This window comes from Dromiciops gliroides, chromosome 4, assembly GCF_019393635.1.
Source record: "Dromiciops gliroides isolate mDroGli1 chromosome 4, mDroGli1.pri, whole genome shotgun sequence".
In the NCBI taxonomy this organism is placed as follows: domain Eukaryota; kingdom Metazoa; phylum Chordata; class Mammalia; order Microbiotheria; family Microbiotheriidae; genus Dromiciops; species Dromiciops gliroides.
Window position 1 is genome coordinate 88746023 of NC_057864.1, and position 17358 is coordinate 88763380.

General features: G+C 36.1%; 1 protein-coding gene across 1 annotated transcript in view; it reads left to right on the forward strand.

Annotated features, from left to right (window-relative positions):
* CDC73 (cell division cycle 73) overlaps positions 1-17358 on the forward strand; it is a 111828-nt gene that overhangs the window by 19068 nt on the left and 75402 nt on the right. Inside the window, exons 7-9 of the mRNA XM_044002798.1 lie at positions 96-312; positions 14368-14466; positions 16319-16397. Coding sequence (XP_043858733.1) covers positions 96-312; positions 14368-14466; positions 16319-16397 — 395 coding nt within the window. The remainder of the gene's footprint in view (positions 1-95; positions 313-14367; positions 14467-16318; positions 16398-17358) is intronic.

Below are 17358 nucleotides of genomic sequence, written 5' to 3' on the forward strand. Positions count from 1 at the left end.
GGAGAAACTTCTAAGTAAAAGAAAATGTTTACCATAATTTTTATAGGTGATTTTTTTTCCTTTGATGAAAAATAAAATCAATGTTTTGTCTTTAGGTCCTTATCTGAGGCTATGTCTGTGGAAAAAATTGCAGCAATCAAAGCTAAAATTATGGCCAAGAAAAGGTCCACTATCAAGACTGATTTAGATGATGATATAACTGCACTTAAACAAAGAAGTTTTGTTGATGCTGAGGTAGATGTGACCCGAGATATTGTGAGTCGAGAGAGAGTATGGAGGACAAGAACTACTATTCTGCAAAGCACAGGAAAGGTAATCTCTTAAAATCTGGGTAATTATATGTAGTGTTTTGTACTCTGGTATCATCCTTTTCTTTTAACCTGGGATTTGTTTTACTAGTTGGTTAAAACTTGGATGTTCATGAAACTGAAGTTTCTAGTTTGATTCTTTTATAGATAAACTATTCTGTGCCATTTCCTAGCCACCTATCAGATGTGTTTAATTGACATGTCACCATTTTTTTTTTATTGGGGGAAAAAAACCCAAACTGTTCTTAATTTCTACTTAATTAGCTGAAATTTATATAGTGCCTTAAAAGTTGATAAAATCTTAAAATATACTTTACCTGGACTTTTCCTTTAACAAATAAACAAGCATTTATTTTAAGAGCCTATTTTGTGACAGGCATTGTATTAGATGCCTGGGATATAAAGGAAAAAGTAAAACAGTTCTTGTCCTCAAGGAGTTCATTCTGCTGGAAAAAAAATACTTACATAGACACTTACATTTGATCCTCATTACACTTGTATGGTGTAGCTCTTGCAGGTATTATTTTAGCTTTATAGACCAGAATACAGGTTCAGGGAGATGATGTTTGCCCAATTTTGCACAGGTAGTAAGAATCAGAATTGGAATTTAAACTTAGATCTGCTGAGTTCAAATCCAGTGTTCTTTTCACTGTGTCACAAAATATACCTGATAGGGAAGGCAAACAGTATTGTTTGATGATAATACAATAGATAAGTGATATTAGTGTTACTTAGCATTATAGGCCCTTTAGTAATCATATTTTCCACAGGTAGTATTACGTTTTGATTGAGGGGAGAACTTCAACAATTATATTTCTGTAATTGTTACATCTATATCTTTTAATGGTGATCGAGTTTTAAATAACATCACCACTTTTTTTTTAAATAAAGTATTTTATTTTTTTCCAGTTACATGTAAAGATAGTTCTCAACTTTTGTTTACACAAGCTTTCCAATTTCAGATTTTTCTCCCTCCCTCCCCTAGACAGCGGGTGATCTGATTTATGTTTTTATACATATACACACACACACACACATATATAAAATAACATTAAACATATTTCTGCATTAGTCATGTTATAAGAGAAAAACCAGAGCAATGAGGAAAAACCTCAAAATAGAAAAACAACAGCACCAAAAACAAAAGAAATAGTATGGTTCAATTGGCATCTGTACTCCACAGTTCTTTTTTTTTTTTTTTTCTTGGATTTGGAGATCCTCTTCCATCATGAGTCCCCTGGAACTCTCCTGTACCATTGCATTGGTGAGATGAATATAGTTCATCACAGTAGATCAACACACAATGTTGATGATACTGTGTACAATGCTCTTCTGGTTCTGGTCATCTCACTCATCATCAGCCCACACAAGATCCTCCAGGTTTCTCTGAACTCCTCCTGCTCATCGCTTCTTACAGCACAATAGTATTTTCCATTGTGTTCGTATACCACAGCTTGTCCAGCCATTCCCCAATTGATGGGCATCCCCATAACTTCCAATTCCTTGCCACCACATAAAGAGCAGCTATAAATATTTTTGTACATATGGGTCCTTTTCCCTTTTCCATGATCTCTTTGGGAAAAAGATCCAAAAGTGGTATTGCTGAGTCAAAGGGTATGCACAGCTTTATAGCCCTTTGGGCATGATTCCAAATTGCTCTCCACAATGGTTCATCACCACTCTTTAGGTGTATTTTTTTTTTTAGTGAGGCAATTGGGGTTAAGCGACTTGCCCAGGGTCACACAGCTAGTAAGTGTTAAGTGTCTGAGGCCGGATTTGAACTCAGGTACTCCTGACTCCAGGGCCGGTGCTCTATCCATTGCGCCATCTAGCTGCCCCTAGGTGTATTTTAAAAGTCATAAATAGGTGATATTTTGTCTAGTTTTATTGAAATATAAACATTTTTTAAAATCCTTACCTTAGGGTAAAATTCTAATTACTTTATGGCTCCAGACTTATTTTTATTTGTCTTAATCACTAGTCATACTTGAGTTTAAACTTGTGTAAGAGTCAGTCAGTTAATTCATTTATAGTAGCCTGGAATGGTATTTTACAGTTTCCCCTTTTGATATTACAATAACAAGATTATCTTATCTTGGAGAATTATGTCATTAGATGAACCTTATAAATGAAAAAAATTATCTCTCCATATATATTTGTCTAACTTCATTTCTAGTTCTCTGTTCAAAGTGTTGGGAGCTGACTCAGCAGAATTTTTAATGTTTGTTGGTCAATTACTTGCCTTAAGGTCAGTGATAATTAATAGAATAGTTGTAAAAGCATATTTGTTGGTTTGGAGATTTTAGCAACATTACCTTTGTATTATCAAAACTTAGGTTTCTTGGGCATTTTGGTGATTACAGAAATTTAGGAGTTGATTATGTGGCTAGCTTTTGCTTGATATTTCCCTTTTTCAGTTATATTTTACTTTTCTTAGACCTGGAGACATATGTTTGAAGAGTGACTTGTAAATTCAAAAATTTATCCAAGGAGTTATATTTTATATCTTTGTCACTTTTTGTTACAGCTCTTTAATTAATTTATAATACTCTGTTGGCAAGGGTAAGGGTCTACCTATCTAGCTTTCATATAGAAATAATCATAAGCTTTAATATTAAAGTTTAAACTTAATCCTTTGTCTTTGTGTGGAATTAGCATAGACCCTAATGGATATTTTCAATTTGCATCATTTTAGATATTACAATCCTTCTCTGATATATTATTCAATTAACCAATTTGGTCTCCTCCGGACTTTGGAGCATATTAGTCCATACCTTCCTTAGGTTTCTGGTTAGTACAGAGTAGTCATTGTGTTGTTAAATTTTCATTTCCTTTATATCTTCTGGTTGTTTTCAGAAGTTTTTGTTTGTCATTGGAATTGTTTGCTGTAGCTACTGTATGTCTTGGAGGTTTCTAACTAGGGTAGTTTTGGGATTTTTTGTTTTGTTGTTTGTTTTTTTATTTCCTGGAGCTAATCTGTGGATTCTTTCGATTAGTTCATAAATTTGGGGCGTTTTTCTTGTATTATTTCTTGCATTGTGGTGTTCAGATTTTGTTTTCTACTTGCTCTTCCAGGAGAACTATGATTCCTAAGTTGTCTAAATGCATAATCTTCAAGATCGAGGTTTTTTTTTTTTTTTCCTTTTTTTTTTTTAAGTGAGGCAATTGGGGTTAAGTGACTTGCCCAGGGTCACACAGCTAGTAAGTATTAAGTGTCTGAGGCTGGATTTGAACTCAGGTACTCCTGACTCCAGGGCTGGTGCTTTATCTATCCACTGCCCCACCTAGCTGCCCCCTCGAGTTATTTTACTTGTATGGAGTTCACTTTTTTTTTTAAAAGCATTATTGCTTTTGGCTTCTCTTCCAGATTATCCTTTAATTTTTTTTAATTTACATTCCCAATCAGTTCTCTTTTTTCTTCCTTCTTCTACTGTATAAGTCATAAATTCTGCTTTCATAAGTCACTTAGAAACATCTTGCTGGTGCTTTCATGCTTACTTGGGAATCCATAGGGCTTTTTGCCTCCACAGGTGGCATTTTTCTTTGTCTTGCAATATTTATTCATAGATATCTGGACTTGTTTAACAGTTCTGGAGGCTGCATTCCCTTCTGTTATTAATATCTGCTTACGCTCAAAGTCTTTGAGTTTTATTCCTCATATGTTTAGTAAATTAAATCTCTTTAATTTCTTCATATTTCTCTATTTCTCAGTTTTTTACTTTTTCTGCTTTAGGAGGGAATTCCACCAGATCTGGACCTTAAAACTGTTTTAGTTTCTTCTCACACCAGAGTATTCACCTTTCACTGACCTTAGTCTCTCTGCCCCATGTGACTTGTAAGGGGACATAGTTGGCCTCAAAGCCAGTCCTTTTTGCTTCATGCCTAGTGGAACACCACACACAGGCTTGTGCCCTGCCCCCAGTTCCTTGTATTTCTTAATTCTCTGCCTGGGCTTTGTTGTACTACAGCAGGTGGACAAGCTACTCTTCCAGCCAGAGCAAGCTTTCTTAGCTAAGGATTACCATATCCTCTAAGCCTCAGCTTCTTAAACTCTAGGTCACAACCCCATATGGGGTGGAGTAACTGAATGTGGGGGGGTGGGGTCAAAACAAATTTGGCAGTGAATGTTTGTTTTGTATATCTATTTTATATACCTATCTATCTACCCAGGGTCGTGTAATAATTTCTTGGAAAAAGGGATCATGAGTGGAAAGAAGTCCTGCTCCAAGCGATTTCTCCATGCCATATTTTCCCCTTTCACTATCATTTCATTTAACTCATATATTTTATATCTTTTACTTAATTTTTCCAGATACTCTTGTAGTCTTTGCTGCCAGGACATTTTCTTCTGGGAGCTACTTGGATATTTTATGGAATTACTCCTCTGGGTTGGTCTCTGAGGTTTCTCACAATCCATATTATTTCTTCACTGTGTACATCTTTTCTGCTATTTATTCTGATCTCTTTGGATGGTGTGGGTGGTCATTGCTTTTTCCTAGATGTGTCAGACAAGACTAGGCCCTACCTTCTGTAGGAATTCTTGGGATTGAGTCAGTTGACTGGTGACTCAGCTTAGTTTTGGCTTTGTCCACTGCTCTGTTTCCTTGCTCAGTATGGAATCTAGAATTGGCTCTACCCTGCTGGTCTGACATGTTTTCTGTTGTTCTGGTAGAAGATTTCTCCTGTAAGATCTTAGTTGTTTCCCAGGTGGTACCCTAGTTCTTTCTCCTTCTGTGGCTTAGAGTGTATTGGCATTGTATTAGTCTGGCAACTAGTCTGATTTTATTTCCTGTTATGTATGGCTGGGGCTTGGGCCATTATTTTCTCCCCTAAATTTACCCCCCAGCCCCTTTTTTTTTGTGTGTGTGTGTGAGACAATGAGGGTTAAGTGACTTGCCCAGAGTCACACAGCTAGTAATTGTCAAGTGTCTGAGGCCAGATTTGAACTTAGGTCCTCCTGAATCCAGGGCCAGTGCTTTATCTACTGTGCCACCTAGCTGCCCTCTCCTTCATACTCTTGAATCCAGTGATACTGACCTTGTTATTCCTTAAACAAGACACTTCATCTCTCAGATCTGGGCATTTTCTCTGGCTGCCCCTATGCTTGGAAGGCTGTCCTTTCTGATCTCTGTCTGCCTGCTGGCATCCATAGCTTCCTTCACATCCCAAATAAAATTACATCTTCTCCAGGAAACCTTTCCTAACCTTTTTGGATTGTAGAACCTTCCCTATTTTAGTTATTTTCTAATTTTCCAATATATAGCTTGTTTTTATGTCTTTGCATGTTGCTATTAGATTTTCCTTGAGGGAAGAAACTGACTTTTGCCTCTTTTTGTATCCACTGTGCCTGGCACATATAATGTACTTAATAAATATTTATTAATTGATTAGCTATACTATAACGAAGTTTATACTCCAAAGAGATTAAAAACAGGGAAGGAGATTCTTGTGTAAAAAATAATTATGGTAGCATTTTTTTGTTGTAGCCAAGAACTGGTAACAATAGGTACCTATCATTTTGGGAATGGCTGAACAAATTATGGCATATGAATGTAATGATATGGGCAATAAGGAATGATATATGGGATGGATTTTTAAAAACCTAGGGAGACAGATATGAATTAAGGTCAAGTGATCTGAACCAACCAGTAGAATAATGTATCTAAAACATTGTAAAGTAAAATAGCTATGAAAGACTTAGGAACTGTGATCAATGCAGTAACCAGCTATTACTTAAGTAGAGTGATTATGAATCATACTTTTCACCTTTTTGGCAGAAACAGCCAGTGTGGATTTGATGTACATGATTATACATTTTTCAGGGGAGGGCTTTTTATTTGGGTGGTGGTATGTCACAATGAGGGGAGGTTATGAAAGTGAAAAGAGTCATTGAACCTTTAAAAATATTAACAGAATACAGGAAAGGAAGTTCTGAATGACATATCACATTAAATTTGAAATATCCTTTTAAAAAACTCAAAATGTCCATAAGTTGAGATTCATAGTTTTTGTGGAGAATTTTTCTGTTCTTTGTGTAGGAAAATATTCATGTTTGTTGATGTTTCTTTCTTTTTTTAAAAAAATAAAAATGGAAACTAAAAACCTGAAAAAAGAAAGAATGAATATCAAATGGAGGACAATAGAATATAGCTGGTCTTTATCTTTTTTTTTTTTAAAGATCATAATGACATCAAATCTGCACGAAAAATTTATTTGCTAACAATATCAAGCATAGATAAAGAAGTAGAATCCACAGGTTTGAAAGCCATTTAGGAAGCTCTTTTGGTAATCCCAGGGCATTCTAGGGAGGGTACAGATTAAAATTCTGTAAGGAAAATGATGGGATTAGCGAATCTGGTGGGTAGTTTGAGATAATTTCATCCATATCCTCCCTTTCACTAATGAGAAAATTAGGGTTCAGAGAGTTTCAAAAGTGTGCCCATGTTCACCCAGTTCTGATGATTACTTCATGATATCGTGCTGTTTCTATGATAGGGGTAATTATATTGTAAAATATCAAATGTAAAGAACTAGTATCTATGTTGTTTTATTCTTGACTGAACATCTTTCTTTCAATAAGAATCTGAGAATGTAAGCTCCTTTAGAGCAGGGACTGTCTTCTATTTGTATCCCTAGTGCTTTTACCTTTGCACATTTTAATGAACGCTTTTCACTTATTCAATACCATTTCATAGGGAAAAACATATTCCAACAGTTATTTGTTTCTTTGGGCATTCTTTTTCTTATGGTAAGAGTTTTAAAATCATGTATTGTCTAATTTTTTTCCTTTTTGTCACCATGAATTTTGACTTCCTTCTTTCAACGTTAATTCCTCTTTTTCATCCAGCTGAAGTATGTGATCTAGTGGATAGAGTATTAGGCTGAGTCAGAAATCTAGGTCCAAATCCTGAAAAGTCACTTTAACATTGTTGCTCTAAACAAATCTACTATTTCTCTACTTATTCTTCATCTGGTGACCAGAAGTTAGTCTATGAAAACTTATATCTGAGTAATGGATGAGATGTGAAAGTTTAGATCTGACTGACTAAATCTTCAGAAGTTTTCTCAGTAGAAAATTTCTCTTCCTAGTTTGGTTTATTCCTGAAGTTCTTTATGTCCTTTTATTAGTGAAATACCTTCTATAAGATAAGGTAAATTGAGGCAGGGAATTTTACAGCATATATTTCAGATGTGTAGAGTTATTTAAATGATCTTAGAAAATAATAGTACACTTTATTTTTTTTTTTTTACCATTTTATTAGTAATAGAGGGCGATATGCTGACTCTACATGCTGTTCACTTTTGTGGCAAAAGATTATTTCAGAGTTGTGGCCTATGCACTTAACCTGATGTTGATCATCATGTACTGTTGCGTTTCAGTGAGGCAAAACATTGATGTTAAATGTTTTGGAAGCAGGGATACTCAAATAGTGAATGAGAAACCAATGTTAAATTCTCCTATTTTCAGTCTTAATTATCCCTTCAGACTGAGAACCACCAGATGAATGATTCTCTTTGAGCTGTAGGTGGCAGAATTGTATCATGATTTTTTTATTCTTGCACTTAAAATAATTTAATGAATTTCAGAATTGTCTGGTAGCCTGGATGGCAAATAATTTTTATATCCATTTTTTTAAAATTCCAAGTTTCATTTCATTTATCTGTTGGTTTTCCTCTTCATAAGGCACTTACATTCTAGAGAGAGAGAGAGAAGAAAGTGATGTGTCCTTGTGTGTTTAGATATAGAAGGGATCCTATCTAAGTGCAGATATGATAAGCACAGAGTAATTACAAAATATGTATAAGGTTTTTACAGAGGACACTAGCAGTTGGGAGGATTAGGAAGGGTTTCACAAAGGAGTTAATGATGTATCTTGAAGGAAGAAAGGAAGTCTGTGAGGCAGAGGTGTGGAGGGGAATTATTCCAACCATGAGGGATGACCATTGCAGAAGTACCAGAGACTGAAGTTGGAGTGCCATGTGTTAGGAACCAGAATGAAAGGCAGTTTGAATGTACTGTAGCATGTTGGCATGTGGGAGATATGTTGATAATTATCTGCCTGCCTGTCTGTGTATCTCAGGACTGCAAAGCTAGTTTGTGGTCAAGATTGTAAAGGGCTTTATAAGCCAAAGAGAAGAATCTTATCCTAGAAGCAATAGGGAGCAACATCTGCACTTTGGGATAATTGTAGAAGATGGACTAGTATAATTCCCGGCACATAGTAAGCATCTAATCAATACTTAATTGATTGACTGGTTTATTGACTGAATTAGAGTGGTAAGACATTTGGGGCAGGAAGATCAATTAGAGGGCCATTTCAATAGTCTAGGCAAAAGGTGATGAGATCTTGAGGGAAAATATTAGCTATATTAGAAGGATATTGTGGAGGTAGAAACTGTAAGATTTGGCAACTGAATGGAGAATGAAGATTTATGGAATTTAGAGTTTTGAACCTGGGCTACTTAATGAACAGTTATTACCATTTGAGGCACTATGGTAAAGTATTACTGTATCTTTAAAGTGAGAAGTACAGTATTCTTGGTCTTCCTTCAGAGAACTTAAAGGTTATTTGTTTTTTAGTTTCAGCCTTTGTATACAAAGTACTTGCTAGGAGTTTGTAGGCAAGTCATATAACTTTTGGGTCTCAGTTTCTTCATTGCCTTATACTTAAAAATACTCTTGAATCTAATTTATTTCAGAAATTTTTATTTAAGACTAACTGAACTTCATTTTAACTGTAGTTGCTTTTTTGGAGGCTCAGGGTGCTAGCCTCTTTGCGATGGAATAATTATATAGCTACAACTACAGATGATTTAAACAAACTAATACTATCTCACTAAAATTTTTGCACTGAAATTACTGTCTTCTGGGAGAAGAGAATTCTTACAGTTAGGGAATTTGAGTTGAGGTTTTAACAGATGAGTGCTCAGCTTTTTGAGGTACTGTTCAGTTCTTGGTATTGTTATCAAGAAATAATTTCACTTCCAAGTGGACACAACAGGTGAATTGGAATAATCTTAATTCAAATCTCAGTAGAATCCTTGTTAATTTTATATATGCTCCAAAAGTTTCCAGTAATGAACAATTTGGTTGGGTAAATATAACACATGCCCACAAACCAAAATAAAACGAGTTATTTTATGCCTCTGATTTTGTGTTCATGTGGGTTTCCATAGCATTCAGTGATTTTTAATGTTTTAAGTGCTCTGCAGTGTCAGCATTAAAGCAAGTAATGTCCCTCTGTTAAAATAACTGAAGGAATATTTTTGAAAATAAAAGATATTTAATTTGTATCCAAAAGATGTTCAGTAAGAGAAGGCTACTACCACCTCCTCTTCCTCCTCGTCTTTCAAGTTAGTAAAGCAATTTACTTATATGAACTCATTTGATCTTTGTAGTGGGTCTGTGAGGTAACTGAGGTTCAGTAAAGGTTAGTGGCTTGCCCAGAGTTACTTTGCTAGTGATTACCAGTGTAAAAAAATTATTAACAACTATATGATCTTGAAAAATTATATAATTTTAGACTTATGAAAATTATGATTATATAAAAAATTGAAAAATTTTAATTGGGCAATAAGTCCCATCTAGGTTGCCATTAAATATATAAGAATATTTTAAATGACTAGCTGGGCCTAATTTTGGGGGGACTAAGCTGTGGATGACTAATCTGGGGACTTTTGACTGACTGGCTATCTGACTGCTGTTAATTTAATGTGGGCTGTTTATAAAGTTCCACCATACTGCTCAACTCCCAAATTGATAAGCAAAATATTAAGAAGCCTCTTAACTAAATAATCAAAGCAGAGTTTTTTTTATGAGATACTATTTAAAATTAAGAATACAGGGAAATAAAATGTACAACCTGACTGCATGGCTGTGCGTCTCTTTCCACTGAGTCTCTTTCTCACCAGTAAGGGCCTTAGCTGCCTCCGGCCTCAGGGCATGTTACACTCTCCCTGCTCAGCTACTTTCTTCTAACTCCTCTTAATCTTCACTTTCTCCAACCTGTACCCTGTGCTGACCTTCTCTGCTCTCCGGTGCCTCCTGGTCAGTCTGCCCTCTGCCGCCTTTGCCGCTCCTCTAATTTTGTCCGCCTCTCTTAATCTTGTCCACCGGCCTTTCCTCCTTGCTCCTAGTCCTGCGTTACTGTTCATCTCAACCCACCGTCTCTCGTCTCCTCGCCTCTCGTCTGCCCCCCAGGTCTCTCTATATATCTATATATCTATATATCTATCTATAGATATATAGATATATATCTTTCTTATCTCCACTCAAATCTCGGGGCTTCCTGTGCCCCTGTGACTCAGCACAGGCTATCTGGGATCTTTCAGATAGCTCCGCTCAGGTCTCAGGTCGGAGGGAGCTGGGGGCTTCTTCCCCCCAGCTGTCTGACCCAGCGTCTTGCACAGCCCACCGGGCTTTCTGGCTCAGCTGAAGCAGAGGGGGAAGGGCACCAACCCCTCCCACACAGAAGAGACCCTGAGGGCCTAAGGCTTTCCAATCTCAGCCCAAAGGTAGGGTCCCCAAATCAAAATAAATTTCCACACCAGGTACAGATTTGGGACTTTGGTCTTCTTGGGGCTTAGTGAAGTGGGGGTGGGTTGGAATGGGAAGTTGGATATTAGGCTAGATGAACTCTAGGTTCTCTTCCAACCCCTGAGCTTTTATGCATCTGATTATTATCACTGTCAGACTCTGGGGATACTTAAACACTGATAAGCTCTTCTATTTTCTTTACTTTTGCCATTGCTAGACAGTCTGCTTCCCTGTTGCCACATATTGTGTCAGACCAGGGTTTCTCTAGCTCTTTGTAAATAAAAAAGTCATCTAAACTTTCCCCCTATCTTTGATGGTAGTGCATTTCTCTTTGGAGTTCTCTTAAGGATTGTATTGCTGATAATGCGGGGGATAAACAGACAAACCTGGAAGTAAGAAAGTGCCTTCTAGTGTGAGGTGTGGAAGCAAAAGATGCTTTGGAGAACCTTGGTCCTTTCTTTCTTTCTTTCTTTCTTTCTTTCTTTCTTTCTTTCTTTCTTTCTTTCTTTCTTTCTTTCTTTCTTTCTTTCTTTCTTTCTTTCTTTCTTTCTTTCTTACTTCCTTCCTTACTTCCTTCCTTCCTTCCTTCCTTCCTTCCTTCCTTCCTTCCTTCCTTCCTTCCTTCCTTCCTTCCTTCCTTCCTTCCTTCCTTCCTTCCTTTCCTTCCTTTCCTTCCTTTCCTTTCTTTCCTTTCTTTCCTTTCTTTCCTTTCTTTCCTTCTTTCTGGCAATTGAAGTTAAGTGACTTGCCCAGGGTCACACAGCCAGTGTTAAGTGTCTGAGGCCGGATTTGAACTCAGGTCCTCCTGAATCCAGGGCCAGTGCTCTATCCATTGTGCCACCTAGCTACCCTGCCTTGGTCCTTCTTAACAACCTCCCACTTCCACTCCCTGAACTAGGTGGTGGGAAGGTAGAAGGAGAAGAGAAATGAATCAGAGTCATAGCTTATGAAGGAAGTAGTCATTAACCCCTCAGTGGATATCTCCCAATTGGATTGGATTCCAGATGGTTGCATAATCATTTTCAGGTTGATTGTAGTAGGAATCACTATTGGAATGTGTAATAGTCTGGAAGATGGTTGATCAGTCAACAGCCATTTATTAAGCACCTATTTTGTGTCAGGCACTGTGCTAAGTACTGGTGATAAAAATAAAGGTAAAAGTCCTCAAGGAACTTACTTTTTAATAGGGAGACAACATGATGTAGGTGCATGCAACATATATATGGAGTAAATGGAAAATTGGAGAAGTTTCTAGCATCTGGGAAGACAACTGAAGGCCTGCTTCAGTAGTGGTTTGTGAGCCGTCTCAAAGATAACTAGGCCTTCTAAAAGGTTGAGGTGAGGAGGGAGAGCATTTTTGTTCTTGAACTATAATGTGGTGGTAGAAAACACTTTTAGGGGGAGAAGGGGAAGCCCGAGGAAGGGAGCAGTGAAAGTTATCCAGAGACGACACCTCAGTTGAATCTTGAAAAAAAAGATGTTATATCCTCCATTGACTCTCTATTAATATCAAAATACAATATAAACTATTTTTCTTGAAAGCATTTCATAACCTGGTCCCATCCTGCTTTGCCAACCTAATGCATTCTTACATTTTATCCATATTACATTCCAGCCAAACTGATCCATTTGCTGTTTCAGAAAAACTGATAGTAATTCAGTTTTTCTGTGATGTAGAGTGAATAAAGGGGAACAGTGTGAAGTAGGATTGGAAAGTTGATTGAAACAAGATTGTGAAAGTTCTTAAATGCAAGAATAAACCAGTCTGGACCCTTAAAAGTAGCATAAGAGGAGGCCATCCATCTCTTACTGTATAATAAATCAATCAAAGAATTATTTATTAAACACATAGTATGTACAAGGCCCTGCACTAATCACTGGCGATAGAAAGTCAAAAGTGAAACAACCCCTACCCATAAGCTCTTTAAATTTTAACTAAGTGACAGTACAGATTGGGACTGGAACCTTTGATTTCATTGATTTGGAGAAATTCCAGGTGAGCAAACTCCTACTCTCAATACAAATCAGAACCCTCTCTGCAACTTTTGTAGTCTTAGCCTAAGGCAGTCAGAGGTTGTCACTATTACACAGAACTCTGTCAAAGGTACAAATTGAAAACTAGGCCTTCCTGGCTTGAGGATATTATACAAACACATACATATATACACACATGCATATATACACATGTAGATTAGATATATATTCTATAAACACTAGAATATCTGTGTATATATGTAAATACATAGATTAGAATGTGTATATGCACATATATGTATACATATACATAGATTAGATATAGTCTATAGAATGTCCACACTATACATAATATATACATATACATGGATATATAGTCTGTAGAGTGTCTAGAATGTATGCATATACACACATTCAATGGAGTAGATGTTATAGAATATATATAATCTATATATATGTATATATGCCTGTGTATACCAGTATGATTAAATTCCTTGTAATGTTGGGTGGGGTCTGACCAACATCTGGAGAGTTAAAATAATCTCATTATCAGTTTGTCCTTCAAGTAACTGAACTTTTTAAAATGAGGAATTTAGAAGAAGGGGACAAAACTAAATCTCCCTGAGATATTATTTATTGATATTCATTTCTCATATCTATTTTTCTAAAATTGGGTAGCTAAAAGTTCATTTAAGACCATGATTCATCTAAGACCAGACTCACATAAAAGCTCCTGTGCAATGGTCCCACTGAGATCTCTTTGAAATCACCAGCAAAATACCAAAAACATGGAGAAAAGTGGAAGAGAGAATTGTAAGAGTGAGATAGTAAGACTAGCCTCTCCAGAAGGAACTCTAGGAAAGCAGATGACTAACTCCCCTTCCCCCTCCCAGTGGTCATTGGCTCTAGGGGCTCCTCCCCTCTATAAGTGAAAGCTGTTGGGTTTTTTTTGTTTGGTTGGTTTTTTGCAGGGCAATGAGGGTTAAGTGACTTGCCCAGTGGCCACAAAGCTAGTAAGTGTCAAGTGTCTGAGGCAGGATTTGAACTCAGGTCCTCCTGAATCCAGGGCCACGGCTTTATCCACTGTGCCACCTAGCTGCCCCACCTCCATAACATGCCCTAAAGCTGTTTGTGGTATCTAAAGAAAACCATTCTCTTCTTTTGGAAATTACAAAATCTTTCATAGTTTTATTGTTATTTAATTTTTTCTTTAATTTTAAGTTCCAGATTCTCTCTTCCTTCCAACCCTTTCCCATGTGTTGAAAAGGCAGGAAATACGATTGTACATATGAAGTCATGTAAAACATTTCCATATTTGCCATGCTGTGAATAAAAAAGCAAGAAAAATAAATCTCATTGCATTCTATTGAAACATCAGAATAGGAAAATTAGTTAATTCATAGTTTGACATAATATTTAATATTGGTTAAATATCTGGTTGTGGGGGTAAGTAATGATTTTAATAGATTGAAAATACAATTTCCTGTATTAGTTGAAGTCTTTTAAATTTATTTTAATGAGATTAATAAAAGTCTATTTATATTTTAGAATTTTGCCAAGAATATTTTTGCAATTCTTCAATCTGTAAAAGCCAGGGAGGAAGGACGTGCACCTGAGCAGAGGCCTGCACCTAATACAGCACCTGTGGTAAGAATCTTTCTGTGCTCATTGACTCAGTAGTATCATTTTAATAAAAAGGCACATTTCAAAGAGTAATATAAAATTTAAATTTAAATAGTCACTATCAGCTGCTTTGTTTTTAATTCCATTTTATCTTGGATAACAATATGCATGATTATCTTAAAGTATATAGAAAATTTGATTGTAGGGGCAGCTAGGTGGAGCAGTGGATAGAGCACTGGCCCTGGAGTCAGGAGGACCTGAGTTCAGATCTGGCCTCAGACACTACTAGCTGTGTGACCTTGGGCAAGTCACTTAACCCCAATTGCCTCACCAAAACAAAACAAAAAATTCAGTAGTGAAAATTCGATTGTGATATGGTCTTGGTAATAATCAAGAGACACCATTTCTTTTGTACTTTTATTAGCCCTGCTACTTAAAGGTAAAACAATTTTTACGATATTTGGGGAAATTCCTTCCCTGATTATTGATTTTTACTAGTAGCCTTATCAATTGGTTGTTGTTTTCCAGGAATTTTTAAATTTTTCTCTGTGATTATGGGTAGGAAGCAAAATTCTAATCTAAAATGTCAGTATTTTAATTAAGACACTACAAGTCTACGTATATTTTTCTATGCATTAGAATTATTTGGAATGTTAACATTTGCTGTAGATTAATATGCATCATACTTGAGTGACACATATTTAAATGTTTAAAATTCCAAATGTGGCATATGTGATTCAATTTGGTAGCAATCCTAGGTATTTCAGTTCTCTTTTAACCTGGTAACCTTTTTTTTTTTTTTTTTTTTTGAGGGGCAATTGGGGTTAAGTGACTTGCCCAGGGTCACACAGCTAGTAAGTGTTAAGTGTCTGAGGCCGGATTTGAACTCAGGTACTCCTGAATCCAGGGCCGGTGCTCTATCCACTGCGCCATCTAGCTGCCCCCTGGTAACCTTTTAACCTATACAGGTTAAGATTTTTTGTTTATTTCTGTTTTTGAGCAGGACATAGGTGATTTTGAGCAAGAAACAATTTATTAGAGCTGTGTAATGCAAAATACTAAAAATTCTTGATTTTCCAGTCAGATAAATGAGCAGTGTAATTAATTTGACTAATGAAATTACTAGGAAGATAATTCTTAAATGAGTATAGGAAAATTGAATTTATTTAAAAGTGCAGGGAGAATGTCAATATTGTTTATTATACGATGATTCCTTGAATCTGTATAGTTCTTTGAAAAAATTCAAAGCTTTATACTTTCTCCTTTTGTAACTGAATCAGTCAACTAGCTGGGGTTTTTTTTGTTTGTTTGTTTTTTGGTGGGGCAGTGAGGGTTAAGTGACTTGCCCAGGGTCACACAGCTAGTAAGTGTCAAGTGTCTGAGGCCAGATTTGAACTCAGGTAGTCCTGAATTCAGGGCCAGTGCTTTATCCACTGTGCCACCTAGCTGCCCTTCAGTTAGCATTTATTAAGAACCTACTATGTGCCAGGCTAAGTGCTTGTAATACAAAGATATAGAAATAAGCTTTCACAAGTTTATCATATTAAATTAAAAGACATTATGAAAGACTATACAAACATTCTTATTAATTCACTCGGTCAAGGTACATTTGACATGTTTGTAGTTTTTGTTTTTTCTCAATATTGTTTGGTACTTGGTACTCGTCTGAACACACAGTAATTTTAAACAATTTTGAGAATTCCCTTTAACTCTAAGCTGTGGGAACAAGTAGTACTCTCCCTTCTGTTTTGATTATGGTTATAAGGGGGAGACCTCAAAGTTACTATGCAAGTTATAAAAGAGAATTAAACAGTTCTTTTTGCTATGCAGTATTACTGGCTTTCAAAAATATGGCTAATTATACTTTTCTTTCAAGGATCCCACATTGCGGAATAAGCCACCTATTCCAGCTGCCTACAACAGATATGATCAGGAAAGATTCAAAGGAAAAGAAGGTCAGTATCCAGTTGTTACCTTTCCATATTATTGCTGTACATACCATGGCTTTTTGGTGATATCCTTAACTGCACATTATCAATATCTTACTGAAAAGTTGATTGTAAAGCAAAATTTGGAATCAGATCAAATTTACTTATTGCTTGTGCACCCTTTTTTAGCTCTCAGTTCCTTCTGAGTAAAATAAGATCATGGGACTAGATAATATCTTAGGTTAGGTTCCTTCCTAGTATAAACCTACCGTTCTTTAATTTCCCAGTTATAAAATAAAATGTGCTCTGGATATAGAGCAGTTGATTGCAGTGAAGAAGAATTCCTATTTCCATGGAAGATTTGGAATATTCAGTACTACCACAGTGAGCAGTTTCTAAGAAATAGAGGTATAGAGATGGTCTTTTTAAAACTGTTGCTTTTGTGACTCTTACTAGATAAAGTGCTTTTAGTAGTGCCACAGTAAATGGCCATTTAAAGCAGCAATAATTAATATATGCTTAGTTTCTTTACCAAAGGAGTGTAATTTTGAGAACTAGAAGTGCCCTCTTACACTCCACCCCCAGTTTTATAGATGGCGAAACTAAGGCCCATAGAGGAAAAAGCAACTTGCTTGAGGTTATTATATAGGCAAGAAGCCATACAAATTATTTTAAGTAGCAGGTTTTTTTGTTCTGTATCTTTCCACACTGCTTCCCAAACTGCAGAAGTAAAATTCTATTTATCACAGATATAGCTATATGGTAATTTGGTTGGTTTATTCATTTAGACTTGGTTTGCTATATCTGAAGCATAAATCAAGTTCTGAAAATAATTAATGACTACGTATGTTATCTTTGAAAAAGAAAACCACCCCATTTAAGTTCAGAAGAGACTTTTATACTTAACTCACTTATTCTATGTAATTGAACCCAAAAATGTTGCAGCAAAAAGCATTTTTAAATGACTTTGATAGTTTGCATTTATTCT